We start from the raw sequence: 27,074 nt of genomic DNA, 5'->3' as shown, positions 1-27,074 counted from the left end.
TGGGATTTATGGATTGTCTTCAGACCCAGGTCCTCCTGTAATTCAACTAGTTCCATTTCCACAGCAGATGATTCTGTAACCAAGGGTTTGGGAATTGGAGAGCCATCTTTGATTACATCAACTATGAATGGATTTACAAGAAAGGTGAAGCAGGGTTTCAGATTTTGCAGATCTTCAAACCTTTCTTGGAAACTATCAAGTAGTCCTTGTAATTTATCTTTGTATTCTTCCAATTTGTAGTCTTTTATTTCAATATTAGGGAATGTGTCGACTCTCCTTTTCAGATTGGGAAAGTGAATGAAGTTTCTTGACAATATGTCTCTTTTAAAAACTCTTAATTTACTCTGAAAACTGAAAATTGTCTGAGTAAAATCAGAAACAATTTTATCCCTCCCCTGGAGTGCCAAGTTGAGAATCTGTAGATGATTCATTATATCAGTGAGGAACATTAGATCTTGCATCTACTCGTCATTTTTCAGTTGAGGATAGAATCTGTTTTTTTCTTCAAGAAAAGTAATAATAAGCTCCAACAGATCCATAAACCTACTTAAGACATTGCTGGTTGACAGCCACCTCACATTGCAGTAGAAGGAGACATCGCTGGGTTTATCTTCAAGATCCAGTTCTTCAATAAAATTCTTGAACTGTCGGTGGGTCTTCCCATTTGAGCGTATGAAGTTGACAATTTCCAGAACAGATTTCATTACATCTTCATACTTGAAATACCGGGCTGCCAGGTGTTCACGATGAATAATGCAATGAACAGGGAGAAACTCTGGAAAACTAGGATCACTTTTCATAAGTGCAATTAATCCTGCATTTCCCCCCACCATTGCTGGTGCTCCATCTGTTGCCACACTGATGAGTTTATCCAGTGGAATTTCAGCACTTGTTAAGGCTCTATCAAGCGCATTTTTAAAGTCAACAAGACGAGTTGTTTCATTTAGTGCGACTGAGTCCAACATTTTTTCTTTTACAGTTAAATCAGAGGAAGCATAACACAAATACCGCCAGCTGTGGGTTGTCTTGTATGTCTGTAGATTCATCAAGAGCTAAGCTGAATGCAAGGGAATCCTTTAAATCATTTTGCATTTTGCCTGCAACATCAGCACTGATCTGGGAGATTCGCCTCTCAGTAGTGTGATGTGAAGCTGGTGTTTGTGCTATTAGTCGCTGAAATTTGGTGTTATTTGGATCTAACACTGCAGCAACTTCAGCTAAATTCTTCTTAATAAATTCACCATCAGAATATGGGCATTTAGCACAAGCTATATTCCATGATATGACAAAACTAGCTTCAGTCACAGTATCAGCTTCCTTACTGAATGTTGTCAACAGTGTCTGCTGCCTATTTCGTGATGCTTTTAATGCAGTTAACTTGTTTTTCCGTGCTTCTGATTTAGGTGGATAATCAGATGAAAAGGTTTTGTGATTTGTTTCATAGTGGCATTTCAAATTACTGACTTTGTAATGACTGACTTTCAGATTACAGATAAGACACAAAGGTTTACCTCCCTTATCAGTGAATGCAAACTCTTCCTCCCATTCTGGCCTAAAACTTCTGCCTTCATCTTCATACTTTCGTTTTCTACAATGTGATGATGCCATCTTCCTTCACAAAATTTTCAGATACTTAACTGAGCTTTCACAGTACTCTGATTCTTGTGAAGTCTAAAATGTAAATATGAAGAAAGGGAGATATGAGAACTACATTATGGGTATGTAAGAAATGTGTGCTTTTGGAACTGGGTGTCCTTCATATGCTGGCAGTGCCGGTCCTACACAGTCCTACACAGACTCAGAAGTAAGTCCTACTGAAGTCAATTCTTTCCTCCCAAGTGCTCTTCTGGGGCTTTTTGTGGCCATTGACCCTCCTCCCCCCATCCAGCAGGCGCTGCTCCAAGTGGGAGGTGAGGCAAGGCAAGGGTGAGGTGGCGGCAGCGCCTTCTGTGAGGGTTACCTTGACGCCAGCCTGGCCGGGACCCTCCAACTTGTCTGCAGAGGGAGGCAGTGGTGCAGTTCCTCACCGCTTCCAATCCCCTTTCCTTTCCTCCCAAGTGCTCTTCCCAGGCTTCTGTGGTCACTCCCTCCCGTCATCCCGCAGGCGCTGCTCCAAGTGGAAGGCGAGATGAGGATGAGGCGGCAGCAGCACCTTCTGCAAGGGTTACCTTGATGCCAGCCTAGCCAGGACCCTCTGACTTGTCTGCAGAGAAAGGCAGCAGCATGGTTCCTCGCCACTTCCAGTCCCCTTCCCTTCCTCCCAAGTGCTCTTCCTGGGCTTTTTGCAGCCACTCCTACTCCCCATCACGCAGGCGCTGCTCCAAGTGAGAGGCAAGACGAGAAGGGCAAGCAAGGCAGAGGCACCTTCTGTGAGGGTCACCTTGACGCCAGCCTAGCTGGAGGCAGCTGTGCAGATGGCAAGCAGGAAATCCTGAGCCTTCCTGATGCTTGGGAGAGTGGCTGGCCTGCCTGCGGTGGGGAGGGGGCTTGCAAACCTCCAGGAGCCGCCAAGTACCTCAAAGAGCCACATGCAGCTCGCGAGCCGCCATTTGGCCACCCCTGAGCTAGACAGACACAGATAAGGAGTCTCAATGCATGGATGAGAGAGTGGTGCCAGGTGAAAGGCTTTAGATTTAGGCACTGGAAACTTTCTGTGACATTCCAAAGCTGTATATGTTTCACTTATACCAAAGGGAACTGTAGTGCTGGCACTTAATATAAAAAATATGGCAGAACAGCCTTTAAATTAATCCAATGGGGATAAAGTTGATGGAAGCTGGGGAGCTTCTGGTTCAGGATAAGTCACTCCAAAGGGATGATAGTGCAAACACTAGTGCAAACACTAGTGCAAACATAGTGTAATGTAGGTAGGAACACTGCCAACTGTGGGGGATTCATATGTAGCTATATTTTCAGTTTGTTTGTTATTAAGTTTTGCTCAACTCCCAGATGATAACCATAATGCCTTACATGGCAAAATGAAAATGTTTGTATACCAATTGATGGGAAGGATGTTGCTAAGAAGGGAGGCAGGATGCAAAGGTACAATGCAAAATATAATTAGCTTTTTTAGAGCAGGGGAGAAATGCTTCGGTATGAAATGCAGAAAATAAGCACCTGTAGTGAGATAAGAATCCTATGTCCGTATTCAGCCGGGGTGGGGGGGAGTGTCTACTGTTCTGAATTCATTAACAGATTCAAAATACAGATGGAGTTTAACACTCCTTATATCCTGGAAATCTTGTTGGTCTTTAAGGTGCTACTGGTCTCAAATTTTACTTTTAGATTGGTAACCTCAGAAATGATTTGGTACCACCAGCTCATCTATAGAAATAGTTTGGCATGAAACAGGTAGATTTAGAAAAAAATGTGAGTAGAATCTGCTTTAGGAAGCAAGCACTTTGTAGATGGCAGTGAATGACTGCCATCTACAACATGATCTGTCTGTGAAAAGGTTCATGATAATTAAGTGGCATATGAGTATTTCTTGGAATGTCAACAGCAATGCTAGATGCAGTTATTTTTAGGTCTGATAGAATCCAGCGGAGTCATTTATTAAGATTTTAATGATTGATAGCTCAATTTATGGAAATTTAATAAACACAGAATTGTGTATAATGACTTGAAGTACTCCAGTCTTATTTTATCCCCCAAATTCAAAAAATGCATCTTCTTCAGTTGAAGGCTCCCCTTCCTCTCTTTCTTTATACTTCTCCTTTCTGCTCTCATCAATGCCACCAAAGCAGATAACAAATTAAAAACAAGTAGCCAGATTCTGTACATTAATTTTTAAACGGCGTGAAATGTATTTAAAAAGTTTTTTAAAAACTGATGGTTTTTCTTTTTATTGATAAGTGGTTTGGTAACATAATTTTTGTATATTGGTCTTGGTACAGTAATAAAAATGATGATGGTGCATGGAAATTAATTGAGAGCCAGTGTAGAAGGGCCAAAACTGGAGTGATATAGGCCCTATGACACACTCCACTCAATATCTTGACTGCAGCCTTCTGCACGAGTTGAAGTTTCCAGACAACTTTCAAGTGTAGCCCCATGTACTGCGCTGCAGTAATCTACATGTAATCAATGTGTACACTACAGCAACAGATCCTTTCTGCCCAGGAAAGGCTGCAGCTAGCTAACCAGTTGAAAATGGTAACAAGAACTCCTGACCACAGCTGTCACCTGCTTTATCCAACAGTAGGCCTGGGTCCAAGAGCACCCCCAAACTACAGGCTTTTTCCTTCAAGAGGAGTGTATCGCCTTCTGGAAGAGGTGATTCCTTAAGTTCTAGACCAGACTTTCTACTCACCAGCAGCACATCCATTTGGTCACAATTAAGCTTCAATTTTTTTTCAAGTTTTCAAGTTTTCAAATTTTATTGCTGATTTTAAGATTTACAACATATATTGACATTTCATATGAATTACAACATATCTAAGAACTTAATACAAACAACATACCATGATGTCAGAAATGCACAAAGACAGGACTGGAGAATGTACCAGGGCAGAAAAGGAGGGAGTCTTCTACAATCTGAGATTTATCCTAAAACAACTGGATTAAATGAGAAATGGTACCCCTTTCTTGAATTTTTTCTTAAAAAATCCCACCCCCAAACCTAATATATCTGCAACTCTTATGCTTATAACTAATTAACTGTTTCATAAGTATAAGGTATCTAGGTTAACTTTCTGTTGTATACAGTGTTCAGCTGTGGAATATATACTGACATATACTGTTCATACTTCTCTCGTGATCTGTTAGCTTAAACTTAATATGTGTTCATACAGATTTCACTTGAATATAGATGTATCACTAAGGTATAATGTGCTCTAATCCATATTCCCATTACAAGGCAGGATAATTTTCGAAGATAGCCAGCAAAATTTATCAAAGCTTGTTCATTTAACCTCCATCATGTCTTGAAAGATGCAGGTATAAGATGCACAATATCAATGACAATGACAAAACATAGATGCCCTTGTACCAATAAGGACCTCTTTTTTCTTTGTTTTGTCATTGTCATTAATATCGTATGATAACAGAATGGTGAAGAATGATTTGTCTTGCCTTTAAAGAAAATGATGGGAATGTCTATTTCAGTTAACCATGCCGTGTTAACTTTCACCAATGTCCATCTACTGGACATTGGTGAAAGTACATAGACTTTAAAAAAGCGGGAAAGCAGATTTGTGTGTTCTCATTATATAAGGTGTTGGCTTTTCAATTGATGAGATATATGTAATATCTGATTGAATATTGAAATAGTAACTAAGAGTTTGCTTTGAATAATTACTGGGTTACTCTATTTGACTGTATTTTGAGATAATGAATAAATTAGGGAAAAACAGACTCCACCCTCTTCAGCCGCCCCATCTCCAACACAATCAAAATCAGTGACAAATAATGCCAAGAAACATTAACAGAATTACAGAATAACTTGCAATCGATGTTCCAGACAGGTATGGGCCAAAGACAGAATGTATTAACACAGGTATCAGACCAAATTAAGAATTTGAATATAGAAGTTTTGGAACTGAAAGGAAAAATGAATGCTTTTCAAGTTCAGCTAGCTGAAAATAAGCATGTGATATGGCTAAACAAATTAAAACAGTGATTACAAAAGCTGAAACAGCAACACAAAGACTAGATACAATGAATACCCAACAAAAACTGCTTGGAATTCCTTGATGGAACTTGAAATGGAAAGGGCTGCATATATGCTGAGATTTCAAAATGTTACGGAACAAAAAGGAGATCTGACTGCTGTGATGGCAGAAGCTTTGGCAGAATTCTTGGAAGAGAAAGTCGATGAGATTGTGAGAGAAATTGATTTGATATATACAGTTAATTCAATATATGACCCAAAAAAACCCCAATTTACCAAGGGAAGTTCATGTTACATTTACAGTGTACAGTGTACAGTCAGAGATCATATTTTAAGAACAACATGTGACAAAGCATTCAAAATTAAGATGAAGGAGATTAGATTCAGTAAAAAAAAAGAGGCATAATAGTAGTATATATAAAAGAAGAATCAAAACCTAATTTGGTTTGGTTGTTGTGGGTTTTCCGGGCTGTATTGCCGTGGTCTTGGCATTGTAGTTCCTGACGTTTCGCCAGCAGCTGTGGCTGGCATCTTCAGAGGTGTAGCACCAAAAGACAGAGATCTCTCAGTGTCCCTGACACTGAGTGTCCCTGACACTGAGAGATCTCTGTCTTTTGGTGCTACACCTCTGAAGATGCCAGCCACAGCTGCTGGCGAAACGTCAGGAACTACAATGCCAAGACCACAGCAATACAGCCCGGAAAACCCACAACAACCATCGTTCTCTGGCCGTGAAAGCCTTCGACAATACTAATTTGGTTTCTTCGGCTGAAGATGGTAGATCCTTGAAAGTGCTATTGGGGAAAAGAAGATTTTGTTAGTAATGATATATGCACCAAATTATCACCAAGAAAAATTCTATAACCGTTTAAATGAGATTTTAGCAAGATGTGACTATACTGATATATGTCTGCTGGGAGACTTTAATGCTGTATTCGACCAAGACTTAGACAGGAAAACTAGTAAAAAAATTAAAAATACCAAAGGCCTCCTCCCAAGATCTTTCCTTAAACTTGCTAAAGAATACAAATTGGTTGACGCTTGGAGAGTGAGAAACCCCATGGGAAGAGATTAGACATTTTATTCTGAGAGTCATAAGTCCTGGTCTAGAATGGATATGTGTTGAATTTCAGCAAGCTTTTTACAGGAAATTAAAGATGTTGATATTCTTCCTAGGACATATGCAGATCACAATCCTCTGTTGCTAAAAATAACTGATACCCCAAAGAAATTTAGATGGAGATTAAGTGTTCAACTGTTGAAGAATAGGCAATTTTTGCAGGATGTACAGAAGGAAATGAAACATTTTCAGTAAAATTTAAACTCTGAAACACCTATGAGAATTGTTTGGGATGTGAGTAAAGCTTATTTTAGAGGATTGGCAATAAGATTTGCGGCCGAACGGAGATGAGAGAAGAGGCAACATTACCGTCCAGTTACCGCCCAGTGTCGAACCTCCCGTTCCTGGGCAAGGTGATTGAGCGGGCGGTGGCGGTACAACTGCAGGAATTCCTGAATGATGCTCTAGTCCTGGACCCATTCCAGTCTGGCTTCCGTCCTGGCCATGGGACGGAGACAGCCTTGGTTGCCCTCACAGACGACCTTCGCAGGCATCTGGATCGAGGCGGGTCAGCGCTGCTTGTGCTACTTGATCTCACAGCAGCGTTTGACATGGTTGACTATGATTTGTTGGCCAGCCGCCTTGCCGACGTGGGGATTAGGGGGACAGTCTTACAGTGGCTGGTCTCCTTTCTCCAGGGTCGGGGACAGAGGGTGGCGCTCGGGGGAGATCTATCGCCCCGTCACCCTTTGGTGTGCGGGGTTCCCCAAGGGGCAATACTCTCCCCGATGTTATTTAACATCTATATGCGCCCCCTCGCCCAGTTGGTGCGGAGGTTTGGGCTGGGTTGTCATCAATACGCGGATGACACCCAACTTTTTCTGTTGATGGACGGCCGGCCAGACACGGCCCCAGACAATCTGGCCAGAGCTTTGGAGGCTGTGACGGCATGGTTGAAACAGAGCAGGCTGAAATTGAACCCAGTGAAGACGGAGGTCCTGCAGCTGGTACGGGGGCTGCCAGATGTTGGGATCCAGCTCCCTGCCCTGGATGGGACACCACTGGCAACTTTGCCAGTGGTAAAGAGTCTGGGTGTGTTCCTGGATGCCTCCCTATCGATGGAGGCCCAGGTCACGGCGGTTGCCAAGTCTGCATTTTTCCATCTTCGTCAGATCAGGCAACTTGCCCCCTACCTGACGCCCCAGGACCTTGCTACAGTGATCCATGCAACGGTCACCTCCAGGCTAGATTACTGTAACTCACTCTACGCTGGGCTACCCCTGGGCCTGATCCGGAAACTACAACTGGTCCAGAATGCGGCGGCACGGGTCCTGACTGGTATACCTTACCAGTCACACATCACACCTGTCCTGCGCCAGCTGCACTGGCTTCCAGTTGAATTCCGAATCAGGTTCAACGTGTTGGTTCTTACCTTTAAAGCCCTGAGTGGGTTGGGACCGGCATATCTTCGGGACCGCCTCTCCCTGTACGTTCCCCGGAGATCGCTCCGATCAGCGAATAAATATTTACTTGTGGTCCCCGGCCCTAAGGAAGCCCGCCTCGCTTCAACCAGGGCCAGGGCCTTTTCAGTCCTGGCCCCAGCCTGGTGGAATGCTCTGTCAATGGAAACCCGGGCCCAGCGGGACATATTATCGTTCCGCCGGGCCTGTAAGACAGAGCTGTTCCGCCAGGCGTTTGGTGATTGAAGGGGGCGGTGCCATGTCGGCCTCCCACCTTGGGGTGGGGAAGGTTCTCCCCACCACTGCACCTTGTTAATTTGTTTTATTATTTGTATATTGATTTTAGTTTTTGTTTTTATCAATTTTAACTGTTCACCGCCCAGAGCCCCTGGGGATGGGCGGTATATAAATTGAATAAATAAAAATAAATAAAATAAAATTATCAAGAGATATTGGATGCTTTGGAGAAGAATGAGAAGGGTTTGAAAATGGATCCCTCAAATGAGAACTTAAAACATAATATCAAGATTCTTCAAAATCAAATTAATTTGTTATTATCGGAAGAAATGGATAAAAATGTCAAATTTGCCAAACAAAATTACTTTGAACATGCAAATAAATCAGGGCGGTGGTTAGCCTATAAACTTAGAAAGGGAAGAGAAAAGAGACTGAAACATTATCTGTACGATGATGCTAAGAGAGAGAAGACGCAAAAGGAAGAATTAAAATTGTGGAATCTTTTTATAAGCAACTATATGGGAAAGTATAAATGTCAAGGGAAGATCAAAAATAATATTTACGAAAGCAAGATCTTCCCAAGCTGTCCGAAGAAAGCAAGAGATGCCTTAATGATCCCATAACGGTGATGGAAATAACGGAAGCCATACAAAAGCAAAATATTGGGAAAGCTCCTGGTCCTGATGGCCTACCAACAGAATATTACAAAGCTTTAGAAGATGTTATCCTTTTACCTTACAAGAAAATGATTACTACAGTGCTAGAAGAAGCGGTTTTACCTGAATCTTGGATGGAGGCCCCACTATTTCATTGATCCATAAAGAAGGAACTGATTCAAAGGAAATTAAAAATTACCAGCCTATATCCTTACTTAATTGTGATTGTAAAATATTTGCTTCTATTTTAGCCATTAGATTGAAAAAAGTATTATCAGATATAATACATCAAGATCAAACTGGATTTCTTCCTAAAAGACAATTGAGGAATAATATTAGAACGGTTTTAAACTTACTAGAATATTATGCAGCACACTCTGCAAAACCTATGGCCATGGTGTTCTTGGATGCTGAAAAAGCCTTTGATAACGTTAGCTGGCAATTTTTTATGGAACAGATGAAAGAAATGGAATTTGGGAGGGACGGAGCAATTGAATATATATATATAATAAGCAGAAAGCAAAGATAGTTGTTAATGATGATTTGACAGACACCATTTTGATAGAAAAAGGTACAAGACAGGGTTGTCGCCTTTTGTCATTGCTATTTATTTTAACTTCGGAAGTACTGACAAGAGCCATTAGAAAAGATCCCATAATCAAAGGTGCCTCAATTAAGAAGAGTCACAAGTATAAGCTATAAGCGTTTGCTGATGATATACTTTTATTTTAGAAGATCCTTTAGATTCAATAGAGCAACTTATGTATTGCATTGAAGAATACGGATCTATGGCTGGGATGAAAGTAAATTATCAGAAGACAAAAGAATAGGACAGCAACCCCAAAAATGGAATTGATCAATTTAACAGGATTCCAATTAGAGAAGAGAGTAAAATATTTGGGGGTATATCTAACCCCAAAGTGTAGTTCTTTGATGAAAGATAACTACTTTAAATTGCTCCAAGAGATTAAGAAAGATCTAGAGAGTAGGGGAGGCCTTCAGCTATCGTTGATGGGAAGGATTGCGGCTATTAAAATGAATATACTGCCCCAAATTATTTTTCTATATCAGACTATTCCTATATGCTTTAATCAATCCTTTTTTGATGAGTTAAATAAAACAATATCTAAATTTATCTGGCAAGGGGAAAAGCCAAGAATTAAGTTGAAAGCACTGCAAGATTTTAAAGAAAACGTTGGATTTGCTCTGCCGGACTGGAAAACGTATTATAGAGCACGCTGTTTGGTTTGGATGAGGGAGTGAATCCTACTTGAAAACCAAAGACTCATGTCCCTTGAAGGACATGATTTAAAGTTAGGTTGGCATGCCTTTGTATGGAACGGGAAAGTGACTGGACACATATATTTTAAAAATCATTTGATAAGAAAGTTTCTCTTAACAGTATGGGAAATAATTTTACCATTAATATATTTGAAAAAGCCACAATGGGCCTCACCGCTTGAAGCCTTTTCACAACCAAACATATTCTCAGTAGATAAAATTTATAGATATAAAGACCTTTTAGATGATAAAGGATCTTTAAAAATGAAGGAAGAACTGTTGAGACATGGTATTAATCTAGACAGGTGATCAAGAGCTCAAATTGAATCTAGATATCTTAAAGACAGAAAATCTGGTGGCTTTTATTTAGAACAAACTACCTTTGAAAAACTGTTATGTACTTCTAATGAAAAGTTGATTAAGAAAATGTATGTATTTTTAATTAGACATGGGCATGAACAGCATTATGAACAGAAAAAAACCACGCACAGCCCAATCTGCTGTTCGCAAACAAGCTGTTCGTGATGCCCCATCCTAAACAAACAGATGGTCGTTGCGAGCCTCGTTCGTTGCCTTCGGCAGCCGTTCACCAAGCCAGACAGTCTGGCACCTGCAATCAATCCCCTTGGCAACTGGAGGCAGGGACTGAACTCTGTCTGAACTCCTTCTGCCTTTCCTTCTGGCTTTAACCCTTCAAAGAACTTCCAGCAGAGAGTCCCATTTTTGCCACTGTGAAGAGAAAATGACAGCCAACTGGGAGACCCGTGGATCATGCCTTTCCCGGGGTGCAATATCTTTGAAACTTGGGGGGTCTGCAGAGGACAGGGAGGACTATGTCCCCTGCAAATTTGGTGGATATTGGACTTTGGGAAGGTCAGTTGGTAACCCCTCAAAGTAACTGCCAGCAGATACTGCTGTTTTTGCCAGGACAGGGCCCTTTAAACTATCAGCTGATAGTTTAAAGGGATCTTTAAAAGGCCAGGTAAGTGTGTTTGAGGGGAAGGGGGCTAAGTGGGGTGGTTGGGGGTGGTTCTGGCCCCCACGAACAACGAACATATACGGGAACAGTTCATGTTCATCCATGTTCGTTGTTCGTTGTTCATGGATGGCAACGAACGGCGAACAGGTTATAATATTGACTTAGCACAATGGAGTAAATTGTGGAGAGTGGATATCAAAATAACCAAATCAGTCACTTTTAAAGAGGACCTGTATATGATGTTTTATAGATGGTATTTAACACCAGATAGATTAGCCAAAATGTATAAGAACATGTCTGATAGTTGTTGGAAATGCAAAAAGCATACTGGGAACTTTATCCACATGCATAGTCTTTCTCACCTGCTTTTTCATGTCTTCAGTGGAGCTTCATTCCTCGACTTGGTCTTGAGAGATTTAAAGAGACAGCATTTTTTAAGATTTATATGCTGCCAGTCGGGTGGAAGTGTTTGTTATGTGTTTTCATGGTTATTTATCATTGTATATGTATTTATGAATGGATGCTTTACAGTTTTGTATATAGGTTTATTTTTCTATGAATTTTCTGTGAATTGATATTGTAATTATATTGTCTTGGCACTTTGCATGAGCACATAGTCACTTTACAAGTAAATATTGATTAACATTTTCATAGAGGTTCATTTATTCCTGATTGTTCTTCTTTGGATTTTTGCATTGCTATAGTCAGGGGAGCCTTCCTTGTGGTGTTAGTAAATCCTACTCATGCCATGGTCACTGTATCCTACTGTATAAAAGGCAAACCGTGTTTCTGACGATTCACTTCTTATCCTCGCACATGCATAGAACACAGAACGTGAGGATAAGAAGTGAGTAGGGCTAAACCATTTGCCTCCTCACCACACGGCTGTGGGAAGGTCGGGTGCTGTGGTGCTGGGCCTTCCTGCTGCCTCGGGGTTTCTCATCTGGGCAAAGAGAAGGTGGGCAAATGCTACTTTCTCCCTGCCCAGCTGATTGGCAGGCGAGAGGAGGCAGCAGCTGAGCCCCACGGCCTGACACTAAGCTGGGCAGGGAGAAAGCCCAACCTAGCAGCCCGCTGCTGCCTGGCAGCCCACTGCAGTGCAGGGCTGCCCAGCCCTCCACTTCAGTGTGAGCTGGCCAGGCCCCACAGCCCACAGTGGCTCAGCCAGCTGCAGCTCGTGATGGCCAGACTGGCGGTAGCCCATGGTGGCCTGGCCTGCTGCGGCCCCCAGTGGCGCTCCGGTCCTGCAGCCTCCCGATCCAGCTCCAATGGGGCCGGAACAGGCCACTGCCAGGTGCAGGAGCTCGCAAGGGTGATTGGCACAGCCCTTCGGCAACATGGCGCTCCCTTAGGTGGGTAAGGGGGGCAGCGGAGACCATCTCAGCTGGGTAGAGGGAAGGCTGCCGCCCATGGATCAGCTGGGTAGAGGGAAGGCTGCTGCCTTCTTTCTGCCCAGCTGATCCATGGGCAGAGGGGTGCCATGGATCTCTCCTTAGCTAGGCAGAGAGAAGGCGACTGCATTCCCTCTGCCCAGCTGATCCACATGCAGGAACCCCCCCCCCCCCGGATATACCCCGTTGTATTAACACGTAAATAATTCGCGATGTATTTTTCTAATAGTATTTGGTAAAATATTTAATAACATATTTTGGGGGTTCATCACAAACTTAATCTTTTGTATTTCTTCATATATTCAATAGTTCCTTGCTTTCTTGCATGTCTGCCACATATGATAAAATATTGCATCCATGTTTTGGCGTTTCCATTGTAATTCTTGGTCCTTTATGTACTGGGACTTTAAAGCATTTCAGTATCTGTTCTGCTTTCCATGTTTTAGGAGTTTCACACTTGCAAGGTAATCATGGGACGCAGTACTGATTTTTGTCCGCGGTATCCCCAATTTCCCCCCCTGCAGACATACAGCTATTTTATTTTGAAGCCGCTGCTGAGTTGTGTCTTGCTCAATTCATGTCAGTGTGAACGCTATAATCCCCTTCTGCTTCTCTTCTCCCCCCTCTCCTTTTCCCCAGGAGCTGATTGGTCTGTGTGGAATTAACCACGATGCAAAACTGAACTATTCAAAAAGGTTTTTTACTCAAATGGGAGGGCTGTATTGTAGGGAAGGGGGTCTCAGATTCTTCGCTAATGAGTTAGGGACTATAGACTTCACCTCTGTTTCTTTACATATTATCTGTTGCTTTAAATATGTATTCCTATGTACCACCAATGCTCCAAGTTTTCTAATGTTAGTCCTAGAATTGATTATGTTCTGCTTCATTATTTTTTCTACCCTGTATTGGATTATTGCTAATACTATGTATTCTTCTTCAAATTACAGGTTAGGTGGGACTATATCAGCATACAAAATAGTGCCCGATGAAATAGACGATATTAAGGTACAGTATAAATTGTTGTCTTTTAAAACTGTAATGTATTTTTGTTGTTGAAAAGCTTCTACACTGTTAACAGTTTCATTTTTATTCATGCTGGCATACACAATAATTTCACTACTAAATTTAAGAAGAGCCTCTTTCAGAAGCTAATATGACATTTATTTATTTATATATGTATTTATTTTTTATGTCATTTATAGTCCGCCTTTCTCGCTGAGACTCAAGGCAGATTACACAGTCAGTTTCAAGGACATTTCCATAAACAATGCTATAGGGTAAATAAACACAATTTTACAAAGACATAGCAAGAATCCAATATGGAGTTGAAGAAATGTTGAAACAGAACATAAAGCAATTCTAGGGCTGACGTTAGAGCACATGAAGCACATATAGCTCATAGGAGCATATATTTAAGACAACAGGTAGTACGTAAGGCATCTGAGAGCCCTTCCCTACATTACAAAAGCCTTTTTGAATAATTCAGTTTTGCATCATTTGCAGAAAGCTAGGAGAGTGGGGGCTCTCCTGACCTCCTCAGGCAGGCCGTTCCACAGGGTAGGGACCACCACAGAGAAAGCTCGTGTATGGGCTGCTATTGATTTCGCCCATGTGCAGGATGGCACCTGCAGAAGACTGTGTTCCAATGAGCGAAGCTGCTGTGGAGGAACATAGGGAGGGAGGCAGTCCTGTAGGTATACCGGGAGGCAGTCCCGTAGGTAGGCCATGAAGAGCTTTGTATGTGATAAGCAGTACCTTGAAATGAGCACGGTAGCTGATAAGTAGACAATAGAGTGATTACAGAATGAGGTGATGTTCGTGCTCCTGCTTGCTCCTGATAGCAGTCGCGCTGCAGCGTTTTGCACCAATTGAAGACTCCTAGTTGATTTGGATGGGAGATCTATGTATAGTGCATTACAATAATTAGTTTTGATGTTGTCATAGCATGGATCCAGGTGGCCAGGTCGGCCAGGTTGAGGTAAGACGCCATCTTCCAGGCTACAGTGAGGTTGTAAAAGGCATTTTTTGCAGCTGCCTTAACTTGTTGTTCTAATAGTAACAATGGATCCAATATAACCCCTAGCCTCTTAACCCCATCTGTAAGGGTCAGACAAACTCCATCGAAAGTGGGGAGTACAATGTCCTTCAAGATCTCTGCCTTCTCAACAAGCATGTCTTCCATCTTGTTTGGGTTCAATTTGTTCAATCTGTATAATTTATTGACAACATAATGAAAAATGGCTTTTGTCCTTTCCTCTCCTTTGTTGAAATCCCCTTTAATGCAGAAGTTTGAGTAATTATTTCAGCTGCATATCTGCAAAGTCAGAAGTGTTTGAGTCAACTTCAGGTGGGGATGATGGCAGACTGAATGTTTAATTAAACAATAATTGGTCTTTGGATTAGATCCAAATTTGCATAGCATCACAACTTGGCAGAAACAATTTTTCATCTGCTTTCTCTTTCTCCAGCAGCTTCTTGTGAAATGCCACTGCTAGTGGTTGAGGGACCCTCTAGGATGCCATGCAGTGAGAAGGACTTGGTAGGAATTGTTTTCCTTCCCTTCAGCTCCTGCAAACCTACCTACTGTTCATGAATTATCATGGGAGAAGGAAGGAGAATTATTCCTGCTGGGTCTCCCTTCTCACTGAAGCCCAAATGCCATATGACATTCTACTCTGTAAGGTTCCCATATCCTCAGCAGTAGCATTTCAGGTGGTGTAGCAGGCTGCTGGTGAGGAGGAAACTGATGAATAATTACTTTGATCAAGTTACAGGGTTTAAAATATATATATATATATATATATATATATATATATATATATATATATATAATTTAAAACAGAGAATAACAATAAATAGTGCACAAAAGATCAGTAACAGAGTATATAATAGAATATAAAAGCTACAAGATATTTCTCCTCTCCATCACCATATTTATTTATATTAAAATACAGTATATTCAACATTTTATCTTCAGCATTTTATATTCAACATTATATTCAGCATATTAAAGTCTACATTTTAGGTTACTAATTTAACAATTGGTCTGTTTTACTAACAATTTTTGTTAGCTTTTCTTAATTTTCAGCTACATTAATTTTCCACTACACAGTCGGAGAAGCTTTCCATTTTTTTCTGGAATTCTAGAATTGGTCTGTTATGTATATAAGAAGTTAATTTAGCCATTAACACATATGCATACAATTTGTTCATCCATTGTCACATCTGGACAAGTTTCTACCTTACATTTTATTGCATATAATACTCTCGCCGGCATCACCATATATTTAAAAAGTTCGCCATGTACTTTTATAACATTACTTGGTAAAATATTTAATAACATTTTTAGGGTTCAACACAAAGCAGAACTTTAATATCTTTTGCATGTTTTCATATATTTTTATCCAATATCTTCTCGCCTTCTTGCATGTCCACTATATATGATAAAATGTTGTGTCCGTACATTGACATTTCCAACACTTTCCACTGTAGTCCTTATTAATTTTTGCAATATCCTTAGGATGAAAAAAATTCTCTCTTAACATTTGACAGTCTATAAATTTAATTTCTTTGGTCCATAAATTTTCCTGCAGAAGGCCCTGCTCATATGAGTGATGCTGTCATGGCAGTCTAATTATTGTCAGGGGCTAGCTGCCAGGAATATATCTTATCTTATCTTAAAACAGCTACATTGGCTGCCAACTTGTTTCTGGGTCCAATTTAATGTTCTAGGTATGAGCCTTAAAGCCACAGCCTAGGACCCACATACCTAAAAGGTCATCTTCTCCCATATATCCCCATGTACTAACTGCAGTTTTCAGTGCTTTCTCCACTGTCTTTCACACTCTGTGGAATAGGCTTCCTGAGAAGGTGAGGTGGGCACTGTCTTTAAACATTTTTAGGAGGCATTGCAAGGCCATTTTATTTGCCAGGTGTTTTAATGAGATATAAACTTCAGGTGAGTTATTGAGGAGTATTTTCTTTTAAAGTTTTGTTGTTCATCATTGTGGCTTCTGTGCAGGCACACATGGGAACTGCATATGAGCAGGCCAGTTACAAACATTATAAAGCTCCTAGAAGCATGGGACACTTGCCCAGCCTTTTCGCACGCTTTCCCCGCCAGTTGCACCTGTAAAAGGACAGTTAAACCACAAGGGCTACTCTGGAAACAAGGACTACCAACTACAACCAACACTTCCTGGAGTGTAAAGTTAACACTAGTCAATAAATAAATTTCAGTGTATTTTAAAGTAACAAAGTGCAAAGAGTATACAACAATAAATATGACAATCCACATACAAACAATCAAATAGCTATGCATTTAATAATTCAATAAGTACATCAATAAATAGTTCAATAAATATTCCAATAAATACCACAATAAATATTCATAAAGTTATTACAAAACAGTCCAACTGGTGGAGAGAAAACAGTCACTCTTGAACACAGAAGATGCAAAAATCACATGAACCAGTATAGAATCTGTTGTCAATTTCTTTGTAAAATGTCCCCAAATTGCAGAGATGCCTGCGAAGCTGCAAAAAACGCCTACGAGCTTTGCCAGCAGAAGTTCATTCAATTCTGTTTCATAAAATCACTTCTTCATAGGCTTCCATTTGCAATATAAATCCCAAATCTGTCAATATATCATCACCGTGTTGGTTTCAAGGTCGATCCGATGAAGATGTGATTTTACAATTCTAGGCAAGAAGGGTCAGGTTTCCTTTTCACTCAACCTCCACTCAAAGGCAATTATAGTGCTGGAAAAAGTGCAGAAAAGGGCAACTAGAATGATTAAAAGGATGGAACGCTTCCCCTATGAAGAAAGGTTAAAGCGTTTGGGGCTCTTTAGCTTGGAGAAACGACGACTGAGGGGTGACATGATGGAGGTTTACAAGATTATGCATGGGATAGAGAAGGTAGAGAAGTATTTTTCTCCCTTTCTCACAATACAAGAACTCGTGGGCACTCAATGAAATTGCTGAGCAGTCAGGTTAGAATTGATAAAAATTGATATTAACACTAGGCTGCAAACTTATAAAATTATTAATCATTGGTACCTGACTCCCCAAAAACTATCAAAAATTTATTCAAGAAGTTCACCTCTTTGTTGGAAAAAGTGTGGCGAAGTAAGTTCCTTTGCCCACTGTTGGTGGGAATGCAAGCATGTTACAGTTCTGGGAAAAAATATTACACCAAATAGCCCTTATTACAGCATACACTATTCCCCTAAAACCAGAATTAATTTTTTTAGATATCTGGAAAGACCAGTCAATACCACAAATCAGGAAAAATTTAATAACTATTTTTTTAGTAGCAGCAAAATCTACAATAGCCTTATATTGGAAATCCCAAAGTTTACCAAATCTTGACACCTGGTATAACAAAATTTGGGACCAATTTATGATGGAAAAAATAACAGAAAAAATATGCTCTCAAACAAATCCAATGAGAACAACAGAATTTTACACTAAATGGGAACCCTTTTTGGAATTTCTCTCTAGAAATGAATTTTTAGTCACAAAACTTCCTCAACAAGCAGTTTGCAATTTGGAAATGTTAGGCTTATGGTAACTCATTAAGAAGCCAAACAACATAATGTAAGTTGTAGTTTATCAAAATGCCAATGTATGGAGTTTTATCAAAGCTTTAAATGTTACAAGTTGTAATTGTAGATTCTTTATTGTTACTTGATATTTGTTATGTTTTTATTGTTATATTTTAAAAATGGAAAATTAATAAAAATATTTTTTAAAAAGAATTGATAAAAGAAAGTACTTCTTCGCCTAAAGAGTGATTAACACATGGAATTCACTGCCACAGGAGGTGGTGGCAGCTTCAAGTATAGACAGCTTCAAGAGGGGATTGGATAAACATATGGAGCAGAGGTCCATCAGTGGCTATTAGCCACAAGGTATAGATGTAACTTTCTGTCTAGGGCAGTGATGCTCTGTATTCTTGGTGTTTGGGGGGACAATCAGTGGGAGGGCTTCTAGTGTCCATTCCCCATTGGCAAACCTCCTGATGACACCTGTTTTTTTGGCCACTGTGTGTTGGACTGGATGGGCCATTGGCCTGATCCAGCATGGCTTCTTTTATGTTCTTATGTTCAACTCCATTGTAACAGAATCCATTCAGTGGAAAGACCTTCAAAAAAGTTTGGATCACTCAGCTCCCCTTGACAAGGAAGGGAGAAAACTTGACATTTTAGGTAGAAAGGTTTATGCTTAGCCTTTTGCATTGGCAATTACGAGGCGATTATGGCTTGCTATCAACTTTTCCTGTGGGAAAGATAGGTCCCTACCTAAGCCTTATACCTGATGACAAGGAAGGGCTTGCTAAAATCCACCAAGGAGAAGTATTAAGGCTCTCCAAACAACAGATTAACACTGCCAGACATATTGATGTATTTCAGATTGTACCTCCAGAGCGACAACCTCGACCATAGTAATTTGAAGACATCTGTGGCTTAGAGGTACAGCGCTTACCCCTCATCATAAAATGAGAGTGGGAGACTCCTTTTGAATGTTCTGACCTTTTTTCATCCACTACTAATGAGGCTCTAAAAAAGATAAAGGTTGATAAAGTGACAGCTAGGTCACTTGGCATCACACCTCTTTATGCATATCCTCTTAGACATAGGATTCCCCATTGTCTATATCCCTCTTACAACAGATACTACAGATATAGTTCTCAACAACCACATGCTTCTTCTGTTCCTCTCCTAAGCAATCCTCCTCCCCCTCCCCCTCTGCTCATAGCATAAGTATAGGCTCTACTGTCAAAGGTAACCATAGAGGAAATTCCATCTTCCTGTACAGACAGCATTTTTTTTCATTCTTCTTTATAGACAAAAAGTCTGGAGGCCCTCATCCTATTTTAGACCTTCATTCTGTGAACAAGTTCATAGTTTTTAAAAAGTTTCAAATGTTTTCTATAAGAGATGTTCTGCCCCTGTTAAAGTTTCATATATGGTTCGCTGCTGTAGGTTTAAGGGGTGCCTAATTTCACGTTCAAATAAATGTTCAGAAAGTTTCTTCATTTCTAGTGCAGCTTTAAAAAGTACCAATTCAGGCTCTCTCTGCCCCTTGTATCTTCACAAAGGTCATGGCAGTGGTAGTAAGCCATCTCAAAGAAAAAAAAAGTACGATCTTCCCCTATTTTGACAGTTGGTCGAAAGTGGACCAGTCCAGGAAATCTCTCTCTCTCTCACCAAATATCTCTCATTCTGAACACGTTGAATCAGTTGGGTCTCCAGGTCAATCTAGAAAAGTCATCTGTTGTTCCTCATCAATGGGTGACTTTTGTAAGAGAAGATTTGGATTCTATGCAAGGCTTTGCCTTTCCCACCTAAGACAGTATCAAGTCCATGGATGACAGGCTATGGCAGATAGATCCCTGTACCCTCACAGCAAGCATTCCAGGGTCTTGGTTGAAAAGGCTTTATTCAAGGAATCAAATCATGTTCATAGATATGTCCACAGGTTGATCAGAAGGTTGACAGGAATAACAAAATCTGTAAAACTATGGCTCATGTAGGTTCCAAGTACTCACCCCCCTCCCATCAGGAAAACACAACTTTTGGCGTGAATCAGTCCTGAGAACTCCCTAAATAGTTTACATGCTTCGTCTAGACAGGAGAGAGGCAGTAGATTAAAAATGAAACACGGTATTCTTCTTCCCCCTGAGAACTAGCAGGTTTGCAAGGTCAGAGACATTGAGCTTCAAAGCACAAGAGATAAGATACTCTGGATACAGCAGGTCTGTGAATACAAGGCAAGTTATGGCATCGGCAATATGATATCAAGAAACAGAATAGACCAATGGTTCATAGCCACACATCAGCCGAAAATAATGGCATGGATGGGTGACAAACATGACAGACAGGGTATCCAGGCTAGAGATGGTCACGAACCACAAAAAAAAAGAACCATGAGGTTCGTGGTTCGTGGTTTTTCACAAACCAGGAACCACGAACTGGCATGAACTGGGACAAGTTTATGAACCAGTTCGTGGGGTTTAAATGCTCCTTTCTGGCCGCTTAGCAGTGACAGAGAAAGGGGAATTTGACAGTTTTAAAAGCCCTTTCCTGCCTTGCAAGGGGCAGGTCCCTTTAAATTATCAGCTGGCAGGCGGCGGGGGGGAACCCCCCTCGCTGCCTGCCAGCTGATAGTTTAAAGGGACCTGCCGCTTGCAAGCAGCAGGGCCCTTTAAACTACCCAAACCCCACCTCCAGCCCCCCAGCCCCACACTTATCTTGCCCTGTGGGCTTGCGGCGTCTTCCCCCTCCTCCCACGAGGTGCAGGAAGGCCATTTTTGGCCTCTTCTGTTGCTGTGTGGGCCCGCAGGGTGGTGGAGGAGGCCAAAAATGGCCTTCCTGCTCCTCAAATGGCCACAGTGGCCATTTGAGGGGCGGGACGGCCATTTTTGGCTTCCTCCGCTGCTGCGCGGGCCTGCAGGGTAGTGGAGGAGGCCGAAAACGGCCTCCTTGCCCTTCAAATGGCTGCAGTGGTGAGGGCCCACACAGCAGCGGGCCCACACAGTGGCAGAAGAGGCCAAAAACGGCCTTCCCACCCATCACTGGAGGAGGGGGAGGATGCCGCGGGCCCGCAGGGCACAGTAAGTGTGGAGCTGGGGCTGGGGCAGGGGGCTGGGGTTTGGGATGTTTAAAGGGCCCTTCCACTTGCAAGCGGCTGGTTCCTTTAAACTATCGGCTGGCAGGCAGCGAGGGGGGGGATCCCTCTCTTCTGCCTGCCAGCTGATAGTTTAAAGGGACCTGCTGCTTGCAAGCAGCAGGAAAAGTTTCTATAGTCATTTCCCTGGTTCCACAAGGTTATTTATTTATTATTTATTATTTTATTGTATTTATATTCCGCCCTCCCCACAAGCAAGCTCGGGGTGAATAACAGCATTAAAACATGTAAAACATTTCATATAAAACTTTTAAAAGCATTGTACAAAAATATATTTAAAAAAAGAGCACTCTTTTACTTGATGGCGGCAATACCGTTAATTACAAATAGTGCAACAGTGCAGTTGAACATAGCAGCAACTTAAGAACAGTGGTGGGCAGCTCTCATAGGGAGGGGAGTAGATGTTGTATCCTCCAGCCAGCAGAGGCCCAGCCTCAGCCATAAGCCTGGCGGAACAACTCTGTCTTACAGGCCCTGCGGAAAGATAGTAGATCCTGCCGGGCCCTGGTCTCAGTAGACAGAGCGTTCCACCAGGTAGGAGCCAGGACCAATGTTACCCCCTGTGATCTTCAATATTTATGTGAAACTTTTGAAGGTGATCCTTCGCTTTCGATTGGATTCATTGATATGCTGATGACCCCTTGCTTTGTAGTTCTTTATCACCACCAGATGGTGGTGTTCGTGTTTTTGACCGACATCTGCCTGCTGTGGTCAAGTTGCTGAGCAGAAACAAGCTAAAAGTGAATTCTGAGGAGAAGGTGATTTTGGCAGGCAAGGTGGATGTCCTCTCCAGAGCATTAGGCTTCTTACCCTGGATGTGGTTACCTTAACTTTGTCAGGTTTACTTAAGAGCTTAGACATATTGCTAAATCTTGTTCTTTTGTTAAGAAAGAGAACGTACTGTGGCAGAACTTCGAGAACTTAGTACTGTTTTCAAACTTTATTTGGCATGTAAGATTTCTGGGCTCCCGACAGAGTGATCATACTGATCCATGCCACTGTAACCTCAAAGATAGATTACTGCAACTTGCTCTTTTGATGTAAAATGTGTCCTCTTGAGTCATCTAGTCCAACCCCCTGCACAATGCAGGAAATTCACAAATACCTCCCCACCCACACACACACACCCAGAAACCCTGACTCTATGCCCAGAAGATGACAAAACCGTGTCAGAATCCCTAGCCAAACTAGACTGGGGAAAATTGCTACCTAACCGCAAGGTGGTGATCAACCTTACCCTGGGCATATAAGAAGGAGCCATGAGAACTATGCACTGATGTAACCCTTCCTGCCCTCCCTTTCATGATCTGCCTAAAGGTAAAATGTAAATGTAGTCCCTTGTGCAAGCACTGAGTCATTACTAATCCATCACAACGTTTTCTTGGCAGACTTTTTACGGGGTGGTTTGCCGTTTCCTTCCCCAGTCATCTACACTTTACCCCCAGGAAACTGGGTACTCATGGAATGGAGTACTACGCATGCCCAGTTTCTACAGACGCTGAAAGACAGGACAATAGTATAACGCAATCCTGCATGGGCAGGAATGCACCAGCGTCATTGTGACGAGGCGCAGATAAAGAATGTGTTTTCTGTTTTGAGACTTTTTTTTCATGACAAACGCCCACAAAACACACATGAGGACAATGCATCTGAAAGGTGAATTCTTGAAGCAGATTGGGAAGATGCAGCTTTGGTACAGGGAAAACCCAAAAAAATTGGAACTAGAGATGGGCACGAAACAAAACTTGGAACAAAATTCCAAACGGAACGGCTGATTCGTTTGCAAAGAAACGTGTTCCGTGGCTCCACGTTTTTACAGAACAAACAAATTTAGCTACTGTTCCATTTCTGCTTTTCTGGGAAGCCAGACACTTTAACACCATTCGCTCCATTGCCCAGGCAAGGGTTGCAGTCTTTAGGTTGCCCCCAATCTGAGGCCTCCATGCTTGATTGGCAGCTGTCCTTGCCAAGTAGAGAGCTCCCGTTTCTGGCCAATCCAGCCAGGAAGGGGCGGGGGGGGGGGGTTAGGATCTCTAAGGCAACTGAGGAGATGGGCCTTCAGCAGCCATGGTAACACCAATCTCTTCCTCCTAAACTATGTTAGGCAGTTCTTTCTGCCTACCAGAGTGCTCCTGTGTTGTTCAATCTTGGCTTTTTCCATAAATAGGGGAAGCCACGTGACCTGGTTTCACTTTCTCCAGAGTGAGTTGGGGAGTAAAGAGCTTGCTGGCTGGCTGTATTGCTAGGAGAGGAACTTGGGAGGGATCTTTGGCCTGCAGTGCACTTCTTGCTTCTTTGAAAGACACTGAAAATCTTTTCTCTTTCTGCTTTTTCTTACTGGGGACTGGGGAAGTTTTTGGGAAAGGGTGTTTTTTCCCTTTCTTCCCCCACCCCATCCCTGTCTTAGCTTTTCACGCCCCACCCCCTTCCCCAGCCTAGTCCTAGGCCTTTGTGTAGAGCTGGGTTCTTGCTTTTCTAAGTGAGTTTTATTTGCTTTTCCTCTGTTTCTTCCCCTCTGCTTTTTGGAGCTCCAATCTTCTGGTTTGGTTTCTGGGGGTTTGTGCCCCCCCTTCCCCAGGGAGCCCTTGTTTTATTTGCTTTTCTTTCTTTCTCTGCTTTTTGGAGGGTCTGTCTTCTGTTTCGGGTGGGTTCCCCTCCTCCTCAAGGAGCCTCACTTTTCTGTAGGCTGGCTCCCTGCATGTGTGCACTTGTGTGCACTTGTGTAGTGTAGTGCAGTTTTCCTCTTTTCTCCACACTCCTCCAGTGCCCTTTACTTTTATTTGGAGTGCCTCTACAGCCTGCTCCACTGACTGGGTGGTGTTTTGGGGGGCTTACGCCTCTGGTGCGCTGACTCATACCCGCACAGGGCTGTTTGCTCTCTGTGTGAACTTGTGTGGTGCAGTTAAGTCTGCCCTCTTTTCTGCACACTCCTCCAGTGCCCTTCACTTTTATTTGGAGAGCCTCTCCAGCCAGTGCCACTGGGCTCATGCCTCTGGTGTGCTGACTCACATCTGCGTGTGGTTGCTCGACTCTCTCAACAGCGCACACCATCAGGCTCCCCACTTGCATGCTTCTCTAGTGCAGCTCGCTTTTGCTGTGCGCATACATACCATCAGCACACACTGTTTTATTTTATTTTGAGCCCCTTTCCAGCTGGGGACAGTGTGTGGGTGGAAGTGGTTTGGGGGGGCTGTCCACTGACTCACAACTGCATGGGTAGCTTTACTGTCTACAGGCTCCCCACTTGCACGCTTCTCTCGTGCAGCTCGCTTCTGCTTTGCACATGCACACCATCAGCGCACACACTGTTCTGTTTTATTTGAGCCAGTGTCTGGGTGGAGGTGGTTTTGGGGGCTGCCCACTGACTCACAACTGCATGGGTAGCTTTCCTGTCTGCAGGCTCCCCACTTGCACGCTTCTCTAGTGCAGCTTGCTTCTGCTTTGCACATGCACACCATCAGCGCACACACTGTTCTGTTTTATTTTGAGACCCTTTCCAGCTGTGGGCAGTGTCTGGGTGGAGGTGGTTTGGGGGGCTGTCCACTGACTCACAACTGCACAGGTAGCTTTACTGTCTGCAGGCGGGCAGGCACAGGGGGTGGAGGAGAGCCTGCTGAAAACTCCCTGCGAGTTTGGGCTCTCTGAGCGTGAAGGGGGCTGTCCTGGGCTCAGAAGAACCCCGAACCGGTTTAGGAACCAGTTGTGGTTCAGAAGTTTGTGGTTCGTGTTCCATGAAAATGAATGAACCATGAACCAAACAGTTCAGTCGTTTTCTGTTCTGTGCCCATCTCTATTTGGAACATGTGGAAGTGACCTATGACAGTGCAGATACAAAAAGTAACATGTATACTGTACATTTAAATGATGTATTTGACTTGTGGGTTTGAACTATAAGTCATGCAGTGTTAGACAAATATCTATGTAATTTTAATGACTAGATCATGACCTGGAGCGTACATACCTTCTTCCATGATCAAGAAGAGGAAAACCAACTCTAAGGATGTAAGAGAAATTGCGCTGGATCAGTTCAAAATCTGTTCTAATCATTTCCCACAGTAGCCAGACATATTTCTGACAAGGCATGAAGAAATTACTCCTCACCTTTATCTGTCCCCAGCAACTCAGTGACATCCTGCCTCTGAACATGGATGGTCCAGTAAAATTGCTGAATTTAATAGCTCTTGAATTCATGAATTTGGTCCATATAAGCCAATTCATCCTTATAGTTAGTGGTAGCAAATTTCATGAATTAATTATGGACTGTGTGGCCTACTTTCTTGTGTAGGTTCTGAAGTAATTTTATTGGGTTACCCAAAGTGAAAGCCTTTTCTCTCAGAAAAGGTTCTCTGCCTTCTTGATCATTTTTGTTGCCCTGTGCTATATACTTCCCTGGTTCATTGTCTGTCTTCTGTGAAGTCTCACATGGAACTGCACATGCACAGGCCTGCTGATTGGAGGTTTTTGTAGCTTTTGCCCTCCTCCACTTCATCAGCCTTCAACTTGGGCATTTCTCTGGTGGAATTGTGTAAGGCAGCCACCTGGTCTATGCCGTCCATATTGATCAAGTATTGTGTCATTGACATAGATTCCAGAAAGGATGTGGCTGTGGGCAAGGCCATCTTGAAGTGTCTCTTCCATTAAAGAGCTTCATGCCCACCTCCAGGGTAAGTTAGCTCACTAATCTCCCATGTGGGACTGCACAGAAGACACGACAGTGAAAGCAGGGTCGCGCTTACCTGTAACTGTTTTTCATCGAGTATTCTTCTGTGCAGGCACACATCCCTCCCTCTTTTGCCACCATGTGCTCTTTTTCTTACCTTCCTTCTACACCAGTGGCTTAGATAACTTAGGGAGGGAGCTGCTTGCCTTGCCTTCTATAGCTGTGCCTGAGAGGAAAGCACATGAAAAAGCTAGGTGAGTGTCTCATGCCTTTAGGAGCTTTGGAACATCTGTGTCTGGCCTGAGCATGCATAGTTCCCCTGTGTATCTGCACAGAAGACCACTTGATGAATAGTTACCCATAAGTGCAGTCTTGTTTTTCTCCCATTAGTATTCCTGGGAATACAGAATGAAAGACTTCTAGGGCTGTGCCTATATGTGCATTAAAACCACCAGCAAAAATAAAAGATGGTCTAGGATTTCTACAAGTTAAATAGTTGTCAAACTGTTTCTGCAGAGCGATAAATGACTTATTGGCTCACTGCAGAGAGAAATAAACATTTCTTAAGACTGATATTAAGGAGCCTGTCAACCTAGGGGCAGCATTTTGCCAGAGGGGGAAAATTAGGATGGCTCTCAACTCCCATGACAAAATGGAGGTCTGGCCCAAATCAGTTGATCCTTTGTCCATAATGGATAAAGTTGGGCAAGGTGGTCCAATGTAGAATGGGTAAGAAACAGTTATTCTAATGTAAACCCCAGATATTCAAGATTCCAGGTGGTACTCTGGAACCACACTGAATTTAGGGTGTCTGTCATATCTTTCTATCACAATTACCCATTATTGCAGCACACTGGGTTTTAGAAATGGGCCTCCATGGAATTGTTCTTGGAGTCCTACCACCCCATAATTACCTCTGTGGAGTTTCATCTATTGGATGGTCTTCCCGAGATATCTCAGGCACAGGTTCATGTTCTTTACCTATGAAAAGTTTCATTCTGTTTGTACAAATTGTACTGCTAATCACAAGTGTGTTATCTCTAGAA

General features: G+C 42.3%; 1 protein-coding gene across 15 annotated transcripts in view; it reads left to right on the top strand.

Annotated features, from left to right (window-relative positions):
* The window catches only part of GPHN (gephyrin), a 566,991-nt gene that overhangs the window by 142,261 nt on the left and 397,656 nt on the right, over window positions 1–27,074 (top strand). For all 15 annotated transcript variants that reach the window (XM_054970790.1, XM_054970786.1, XM_054970784.1 and 12 more), the window contains exon 3: window positions 13,623–13,680. In XM_054970790.1, the coding sequence (XP_054826765.1) occupies window positions 13,623–13,680 (58 nt within the window). The remainder of the gene's footprint in view (window positions 1–13,622; window positions 13,681–27,074) is intronic.

Source organism: Eublepharis macularius, chromosome 2 (assembly GCF_028583425.1).
Source record: "Eublepharis macularius isolate TG4126 chromosome 2, MPM_Emac_v1.0, whole genome shotgun sequence".
Lineage (NCBI taxonomy): Eukaryota > Metazoa > Chordata > Lepidosauria > Squamata > Eublepharidae > Eublepharis > Eublepharis macularius.
This window is presented reverse-complemented; position numbering and strand designations above follow the sequence as displayed.